The sequence below is a fragment of the Quercus lobata genome, chromosome 6 (genome assembly GCF_001633185.2).
Source record: "Quercus lobata isolate SW786 chromosome 6, ValleyOak3.0 Primary Assembly, whole genome shotgun sequence".
In the NCBI taxonomy this organism is placed as follows: Eukaryota; Viridiplantae; Streptophyta; class Magnoliopsida; order Fagales; family Fagaceae; genus Quercus; species Quercus lobata.
This window is the reverse complement of record NC_044909.1, coordinates 47,737,835-47,747,923: the sequence shown is the minus strand read 5'-3', so window position 1 is coordinate 47,747,923 and position 10,089 is coordinate 47,737,835. Positions and strand designations below refer to the sequence as shown.

Below are 10,089 nucleotides of genomic sequence, written 5' to 3'. Positions count from 1 at the left end.
AAAACCTGCTTTGATACCAAATTTGATGTAGGATCTTTAAGAATTCAACACTAAAAAAAAATTCTTAATGAGTTCTTGAATAAAGTTGATGTTTAAAGGGTTTTAAGTAAGAAATATTAAATATTGATGGCTGTTTGGGGTTAAAACAGAGGATAGAACAAGAAATAAGATAAATAAAAACCCGAACAAGAAATAAGATAAATAAAAACCCTATACAATCACACCTCCTAAGCAATCTTTCAAGCTTAAAATAAGCTTCTGGAATTTTATTAGAATCAATCTTACTATCAATATCATTGACTACAATAATGCCTTTATATAGGCTATTGTTAAATCCTTTCCTTGAAGGATTAGGACTCTAAATAACTTATTCCTAAATGACTATAATTACTAATAATGAACAAAAAAAAAAAAAAAAAAAATACTTCATAACTTCTAAACTGAATAGGAAAATGACTCAAAATATAAAATAAGACTCGATAACAACTAAAGTAACATTTGAAAGGTGTAAAAATGCAATCAAATGCCTTTACGCTTTCACATGTAACAGTTCGACCCGTGTAACATTTTTTCACTTATACATGGGTCAAACTGCTCTGTTTGCAATCAAATTTAGTGTCATCATGAATGACTTAGTTACTTGGAATCCAATGACATTTGTTCTTACCTAGAAATTAGTACTGATACTTGATAACTTAATTTGCTTGCATTTTGTAGTTCATTGTTACTTGCATTTCCTACTTTAAGTATAAAAAGTCTTCTTAATTGAGGCAATACTGAACCACATTTCCTTTTAAACAAAGTCAAATAATCCATCCAAGGCCTCAATTAATCAACACAAGGCATCGATCCATCTGTAATCACTTTGTACAAAATATTAAAATATGCTCAAACAAGTAGAATTTTCAGAAAGCACAAGTCATGTTTGTTCATCATGTTGAATGGTTATTCCATTAAAAAGAAGCAGAATATGATTCCAGGAACTTCACAGATTTGAATATTTCTTGCCAAGAGTAAGTGACGATCCACTCGAGATACCTCACATTGTTTGGGTTAAATTAAATTGCGTTAGTGTAGGTGTTGCACTAGCGTATATTGGGTTGTACATCTAGTGGTTTTTAGGTAAATATAGGCTATCAGAACAATTACAAAAAGTAATTATTGTAACCTGATTAGTCCTTTTGAGAATTGCTGTATACGTAACTAGCACTTTGCTCGAATCATAACAAATGGTTTCAGACCACAACCTAATAAAACCCTGTAACTCGGGAGGTTTCAGAGCAACCCTGAAAGCAAATTGGTGGAGACGTGAAAAAATACTACCATGGAGATGGATATTTGGATTAATACTTTTCGATTTATTTCTACATTTGATTGCTAAATCAGAGGCAGTGAAAATTTGTTCTTCTTGGCAATCAAATGATGAACCTGTTAGGAATTAGTGCTGGTAATCTAAAAACCTTTACCAATGTCAACTAATAGATAGTTTCTTATTCTTCTTTTTTCTTTTTCTTTTCTGTTTCTACTGAAGAATAATTAAGAGCTCTTGTAATTTCATTGAGTAATGGAGCTAATTATAAAGGCTGCTTTTCAACGCCAATGAAATTCAAAAGACCGTGGAAGCAATCGAACTGTATACCAGCCACATTATTCCACTAACATATTCAGTTATTGGGTAAAAATTAATATACTTCTAATGTCGAATTGGGATCAACTAGGACAGAAACAAATTATTGGGTTCAACTCTTCTTTGGCGTCGAGGTAATAGCTATATATAGTTACCGACTCCCGGTATGTTTTTCTTTTCTCAAACCATATTAATGTTCTTGCTTTGTGTCAGCTGCCCACTTCCTTAGGTTCACGTTTGCTTTCTCAGCCTGCAATTTCAAAACACAAGAAATAAAATGATAAGTCATTATGTATAGAAAACAGAATTAATACAAAAGGATTTTACCTCTTTTTCCCAGTCACATCGCATGGTAATGATGGCCAATATCAAGGTTTGAACAGCTGTTCCACCAAAAATCATTCCAGCCCAAATTCCCTGATTGAGTTTATTTTCATGTCAGAAGGCAATGTTGTTAATGGCTTAATGGATACATGTTATGGAAATCAGAAGAATTTCAGTGCAGTTTATCTAGTATGAATCAATCTAGTTCAGTGGCTACCCTCACTTGTGGGGATTATCAAGAGGACTCGAACCCAAGACCAGAGTCTTGTGGGCCCAGGGCCCGACCACTAGACCACCCACCTGGACTTTGCTTAATTAATGTATTTGGTTGCATAACTTCAATGATATATCATTGCAGAATTCACTTTGTAAGGTTTATGCATCGAAGATAGTTTTATCGAAATATCAGGTAAGGTTAGCTTCAACGTCTATCTTATGAATTATAATCTTTTAATATGAAGCTAAAAAAAAAATTTCTGGTGCAGAAGTACATGAAAACATTTTAACTTGGTGAATGCATTTCTTGCAGTCACATTTCACAAGAATCCAAGAGAATCTAAAGCATCTTAGAAACAACTTAAGAATACTGTGCAAATAATGGCTCTGAACTAGGGGAAAATTTTTTCTCACCTTTCCTAACATGATTCTAGTTAGAGTTGCTGCAGGATACCTAATTAATTTCTTCCAAAATATTTTATCTCAGTTTAGCATATTCTTCACACACTTTCTTCGTAATTAGTCTAAGTACATACCAACCTGCAGGTTAATCTGATCAATTTCAAATTATCTTGTTTTCAACTTTTGCCTCCTAGTTTTAATGTGAAATTCATTCTAGACGAGCTTGAGTTTTATGTGGGCATGAGATGCACAATGAGATCAGCAATTGGATAGCATATAGTCATTACAAAGTGTTTTTGGCTTGCTTGCCTTGACTCAATTGAAATAACAATACGTACCATAACTCCTTGGTGGAGGACCCATCCAATGAAAAATCCAAGCGGCACCCCAACCAGATAGTAGCAACCTAAGTTTATGTATGCAACATATGCTTGCCATCCAGATCCCACAGCCACGCCTGATAAAAAAAATTAAAAAAATATATATAGTAAAATTAAATTAAGTTAACTATATAAAATTCAAAATATGTAGCTTCTTTTTTTCCCCCCTATTTATACCCATTGTAAATAATGAGGGGAAAATCTATGAAGGAATCATTACCAGAGAGAACTGGTTGAACACTGTTGAGAAGAATTGTGAAGGCTAAGAGGATCGAAAGCTTGTTCACTTCTTCCAGTACAGGTTTACTTGAAGAGAATATCAAGGCAAGCTCATTGTGGAAAAACATTATCAATAACCAGAAGAAGAGGCCAATTACAATTGATGTCACCACCGATACTAATGTAGCAAATTTAGCTCCTTTCCCATTGCCAGCTCCAAGTTCATTTGAGACCCTCACTCTGTATTATCACCAGAAGGCTTTAATATAATTGGGATTTTCTCTCTTCCTATTCATGAACTGAAATTCTTTCATGTCAAGTATATATACACACACGCATCTGTTGCATGTTATACAAATGGAATTCAGAGTATTTTAGGTTGTGTTGGGTTCCTGTAAAATATTTTCTGGAAAATAAATATTTTCTGGAAAATAAATATTTTCTGAAAATGCTATTTTCCGGAAAGGAAAATATTTTCAAGTGTTTGATTGCATTATGAAAATTGTTGTAGAAAATATTTTCATGTGTTTGGTTCTATTCTAAAAATGCTATTTTCCTACAAATTTTTCACATGGCAATTCAACCCACGGCAGCAAACTCCAGCAATCAAAAGCCACAACCACCAAAACACCACCACCACACCACCACAACAACAACAAAAATCAAAATCACACAGAAATCAAAATCACACAGAGAGAGAGATCGGTGGGTTGAAGATCGGTGGGTCGAAGGTGAGATTGAGCGGCGCAGTGCGATCGGCGTGGTGCTGCGATCGACGAGACCGGTGTGATGTGGTGCGGGCGATCGTCGGACTGGAGCTCACAAGATCGAGAGGTGCGGTGCTGCGATTGATGAGACCGGTGCGACTAGTGCGTGTGATCGTCGAATTGGAGCTCGGGGTTCACCGGCGATCGTCGGATTGGACTAGAGCTCGAGGTTCGCCCTCTTCTTCCTCTCTCTCTCTCTCTCTCTCTCTCTCTCTCTCTCTCTCTCTCTCTCTCTCCGGAAACCATTTGAAGTGAAAATAGGAACGGAAATGAATTTTCGTGGTCAAAGCATATTTTTTTCAGTCAAATGAAATTGATTTCCGGAAAATTCTATTTTTCGGACCAACCAAACACCCGCATTTACAGAAAAGCATTTACGGAAGTGATTTTCACCCAAAACAAACACAGCCTTAGTTTTAATTAAACTTAGCATAGTACCATATATAATAACAAGTTTTCATTGTAATTCAAAGCTGGCCTGGTTACATACCCTGGCTACATATGCACATTGTTGTCATTGGAGGGATGCATCATGCATGCCTCACAAGTCACAAGCTCATGTATCACAATAAAAAAAGGCAAACTGTATGCCCCATTTAGAAAATTCCAAACCAATATATAATGAGTAGTGTTTATAACAAACAAATTGTAACTTCAAGTCATAGTTTCAATTGCTTTTGGGGTGTTTAAAGTGTAAAACAGTTCGGGTGTAACAAGTTTACCCTATATATAGGGTTCATTTGGATACAACTTATTTTGCTGAAAACTGAGAACACGGTAGCAAAATAATTTTTAAATGTGTGAATAGTGTTGTAGAACCCATTTTTAATGAAAAAGTTGTTGAAAATTGAAGTTTGTGAGACCCGTGAACAGTACACGGGACCTATGATGTGCACTGTACACGGGAGAAAAGTCAACAACTGTGACTAAAAAAAAAAAAAAAAAAAAAAGAACGCTGAAAAGTGAAAACGCAGATGTGCAAACATGAATCCAAACACTCACATAATACAACAATAGACTCATATGCATGCAATGGTTCAATTTTTTTGTTTTTTGTTTTTTGTTTTTGCTTTACGCAAGTTTATTTAAGCTTATGAGTTGACTTATTTTTTAAGCTAGATTATATATAATTTTTTAAAACCTTTTTTTACATATATATAAAGTCGTCTATACTATTACTTACTTTAATTTTTACGTTAAATAAATCAATAAATTTTAAGCTATCCCAAATGGATTTTGTTTACTTTGGTGCCACCTAAACAAATTTTAGGGTTCATAGATGTTTTGGCAAATCATAGTGTCAAAACATAACAAATTGGGTAGTATCAATAAAATTGTATTAGGGGTGAGCCTAGATCAATAGCTACCCAAAGAGAGTGTGATTGATATGCTTGTGAAGCCAAGTTTGATTGTGAAGTTCAAGTATTGCTTGCACTCAATTTTTTTTTAAGAGAGAGAGAGAGAGGTGGAGCACCCCTACCCATAATGAGTATGCAAAGAGAGTACCTACAAAGGTACTATCGAACTCATAGTTGGAGGAGAAGATTTGTTGACTCCATCCCATGATAAGAGAAGTTTAGATATTACCTTATTGATTTTGGAATCCTGCAGCGGTTAGAAGAATAAAACGGAGGTGTATTACTCCTACTAAAAGTGGTAGTCTCACATTTAAAAGAAAAGAAAATAAGGAGGTGTGTCAATTACTATAATTATTGTCTAGTGTCTTAGTGTGGGGCATATTTTGGTGTATTGGAGTTTTGGGTCAGTTTATATTTCAGAATTTTATGTGAGACTTTATGTGTGATTGCAATTCCTATTATTGATAGTAAATTTTGGTTGGTGTTGCTTGTAGATATAGACTTGGAGTTAGCCCAACCACATTAATTATTGGTTTCTTGTGTAATAGGTTTAATTTATTATTTGGGTGATACACTTCCACTAGCTCCAAATCAAAACAAATACACAAAAATAAATAAATAAATCTATGTTCTTATACACCTGGAACTCTAAATTATTCTTGAAACCACAAAGATCTTTTCTTATAAGTTTATTACAAGTGAAATGTTTGCGGATATTACAACAAAGAGTCTAGTTATACAAGGTTATTAAAAGTAGATTATTGTAACTATTCCTCTACAATGAATTTTCTAGGGTATTAGCTCTCAGAGTGGTTTTGTATTGAGTTTTATTACTTTTATATTTCGTATTTTTAGATGTGGTATATGTCAAATGGTGTTAAAGTATAATTATTTGGATCACTTAACTAAATTTTTTATTTTAAAAATATTGTTTAATTAAACTTATACTGTCCACTCCTAATCATTACTCTTTATTGATGATAAGATATTCTCAAGCTCTATTCCTCAAGTACCCATCTTAGCACGTCATTCATGTATCTCTGTGCTCGTCTCTTTGTTGGTACCCAAATTCTTTATTTATTTATTTTTTTTTTGAACAAAGGAAATTTTGTTAGCCAATTGTTCAGAACTGAATGAGACGTATATAAGATGATGACACTCTTCCAGCAAGCTTGTCTTTGTAGGGATGAAAGTGAAAACCAGACGTAACTTTGACATGTTAGATGCATGTTTTGTAATAATTGTAATTATATTATTATTTCTATAAAGCAATGACATAAAAGAATTATTTTCTGCATAGAAACAAAACAACAGGGATTATAAAATCTTAGAAAGTAAAGATTAGATTGGATTGGATCATGTGGTGGAATATTAATTGGCTGTCAATATGAACCCCTCGAAATTCAATCCTAATACTAGTCACAAGTCACAACTTTAGGCTCTCAACGACAACAAAGAATACATTATTAATTAAAACTATTACAAGGACTTCACAGCTTTTTTGTTTTGTTATTTTGTTGCTTAATGGCTTCACTATCATTGTCTCTATCTATATGGCATGACCCATGTTAGCTAAACAAATCCTATGGCATATGTTTGTCACTAAACCCAATTGGAATTTTATTGAACATCATGGCCTCTCATGTGGTTTTTTTTTTTTTTTTTTTTTTTTGGTGGATGCTAAAATTTCAGCTAGCTTATCATTGTCAATTCATTTAAATGAAAATTGCAAAAAACTACTCCATCTTGACCCATCACAAGTCACAAGTCACAATAATGTAACCATTCCATGACTCAAATTGATATTCCAGACAGTTTTAACCCAAAAAAAAAAAGAAAAAAAAGAAAGATATTCCAGACAGTCACCTAGCCCCTCTACCAATTTAATGTTTTGAGCCCACAAAATGCAATTTCAGCATACGGCTAAAGATGAATGGTCAGGCATATTAAGTGTGAGTTTGGCTCTAAATTAAAAAATCAGTATATTTTACTATTTAATTTATTTTTGCTACTATTCATGACCCTACTGCACTTTTTCGTATTATTCATGAATTCTACTGTATTATTTCAATTAATTTTTATTTTTTATTTATAGTATTTTCAGTAAAAAGTTTTCAATTTCAACAAAATAAGTGGATCCCAAACAAACCCTAAAAAAAAAGCCATACCCGGTTGCAGCAAAAAATGCTAGAGGAATCATCATCTCCCACCCATTTATGGTCATACTGCCAATTGCCAAACGAGACAAATTGCATTAGTCCACAAATTGGCAAATGATTATTCAATAATAGAGGGTTTGGTTATATATATATATATATATATATATATATATATATATATATTTATATATTAAAAAAAAAACTGATCACTCATTACTCAAGACATTAATAAAATTTGATATAGCCTTCTAAAAGTGAAAGTTTTTTTTTTTTTTTGCTTGAAGAAAGTGGAAGGTAACTTATTTTTAAAATAATTGCAGACTAAAATTCTTCATCAATCATCAGACACAGACGTAGTCTCTTGCCATGTAACAGATAAAAATTACCATATGGACAAAGCATCCACTGCAATCTCAGCATTCTTCAGATTCCCAGTCATCAGTAAAAGTATTCTGTAATACCAATTCTCTAAGCTGCAAATTTGAATTACAAAGAAATAATCTTTAGTTATTCAGCCAAAAGAACAAAAAGCACATGATAGAATGTCACAACAGTTAAAAGGTGTATTTTTTTTTATAGATAAAAATAAAATTATAAAACATTAAATTTAGACCCATTTTAATTAAAAATAAAAGTGTTATAAAAGTATTATGAGATTTTATCATGTCCCAGTTACATTATGAACATGTGGTTCTATCCTAAATCCTAACCGTCCACATGAGCTCAAGACCCTTGCCCAAAAAGAAGAAACTAACGCTCGGGTAAAAAAGAAAAAGTAGAAAAAAGCAAAACAAGCAAAAAGGAAAAATGAAAAAACCATATGATTGCATAAGCAAATCATTGAATGCCTAGTTTTCACACAGAGAGAGAGAGAGAGAGAGAGAGAGAGAGAGAGAGAGAGAGAGAGAGAGAGAGAGAGAGAGAGAGGGAGGTACCAAAGCATGACACCAGAAGCAACAGAGAGTTTGACAAACTCCCAGAGACCAGAAAATGCTTCAACGGAGAAACCAGTCCATGTAAGGGGGCATCCACCACAGACAGTATAAGCGAGAAGCCCAAACACCAAAACCCACCAAGAAAAGTTCAAAGTAGCGGCAGTACCAACCACACCGAGCTTAAGTTTATACACAAACAGCCAACTCACAATCACATGCACCACTAGTGCAAGCAGAGACACCCAAGCAATCACCCCAGTCTTCATCTGGCTCTGCAAGAACCTCTGCAGAGGGAACTGAAATGCAAAGCTAAAATGAAGTGGTATCATCCACAAAGCCACCAGCCCCGATAGCTCCGCCACTTCTGGAGGCTGTCCTAATAGCTTCAAAAACGGAGAAGCACATAGATAGAGAGGCAAAAGCAGGACACAACACACGAACAAAACGATCCATGAACGCTGCATATATACACCTAACATGTAATACTTTTTGGCCCCAAACGCTTGCCCACATAATGTCTCTAGGGCACTTGCCATTCCCAGCTGATGCACAAAAAAGTGAAAAACAACCATTAAAAAAAACTGTCACATAAGTAACATTAAACTATCGAATTCAAAATGTCCTGCTCTGCTCTGCTCTGATACATGTTAAAACTACTTATTCTCCCAAAAATTTGACTGAAATTTGTGAATTTATCCATTTAAACATAATTCTAACTATATATGAAAGCTTAAAGTGCAATATATACTAAAAACGAAACCAAAAACTCAAGTGAGCAATACATACCAAGAGGCCAAAGTCGAAGCCAACGATGACATTAGTGGCAATGGAGATTCCAGCGAGTTCAAGGTCACCCAAGTGACCAGCAGAGGCTTGGGTGATGACAAACATGCAGTAGGAAGCCATACGACTGAAGATTGAAGGACCCACTATGTGCCACAGCTTCTTTGATTCAATCCAAAACCTCCTAGCAAGATATTCGTCTTGATCATCAACATCCTGTCCATCACTTGATCGGACGGTAGAAGCCAAATTATCCAGTAAGGGAACCTTGGCATCCTCTAATGCCCCACTACTAGACATCTTTGATCTTTCAATCTGTTATCTTATATTTTTGGCTGTACTGAATAATAGCCTCGTTTATTTTCTTATGAATCTTGGCATCCAAACAGAGACAGAGAGTTTCAGCGGAAAAAAAACACACACACACACAGAGGGTTCGAACTTCAAAGAATCATTCTTTGGGACAAGTATTTGGCTTTTGGTTTATTATGGCAGTTGGTGAATTTGTTTATTTAAGTTGCCAATAAATTTTGTTTTATATATATCACGAATGATTAGGAGGGAGGTCTTGAACCACGTCTGTACCGACGAGCCAAGGACGTGTGTTTAATGTTTATAATACTAATACGGAGTATCTATTAGACCATTTTTTTTTTTTTTTTTAATTATGGACAGATAGGAACTTTATTATTATAGTTACTTTATGGTTAAATGAATGATAAAAAATGATAGAATCCAGCTATACCCAAGGTCTCGTCAAAAACAAAAACAAACTAGGCAATAAAATTATACCATATAATAATTTTTTATATGATTAATATATTGAAAATTCAACCATCTGTTTTACCAAATTTTATGTCATTTGAATTTTTTTAATATTAATTGATCCATAAACTCATCTATTATGCATATTTTTTAA

The 10,089-nt window shown here is 34.0% G+C and overlaps 1 protein-coding gene across 1 annotated transcript; it reads right to left on the bottom strand.

The window, feature by feature from the left end:
* Positions 1-1,571: 1,571 nt before the first annotated feature.
* Positions 1,572-9,746, bottom strand: LOC115995374 (protein DETOXIFICATION 27-like). The gene is made up of 8 exons (XM_031119924.1): positions 9,174-9,746; positions 8,388-8,929; positions 7,839-7,925; positions 7,462-7,518; positions 3,170-3,408; positions 2,908-3,026; positions 1,955-2,044; positions 1,572-1,877 (listed from the first exon to the last, which is right to left on the bottom strand). Exons 1-8 carry the CDS (start codon positions 9,468-9,470, stop codon positions 1,818-1,820), a joined length of 1,491 nt encoding a protein of 496 aa, XP_030975784.1. The 5' UTR covers positions 9,471-9,746; the 3' UTR covers positions 1,572-1,817.
* Positions 9,747-10,089: the final 343 nt, after the last annotated feature.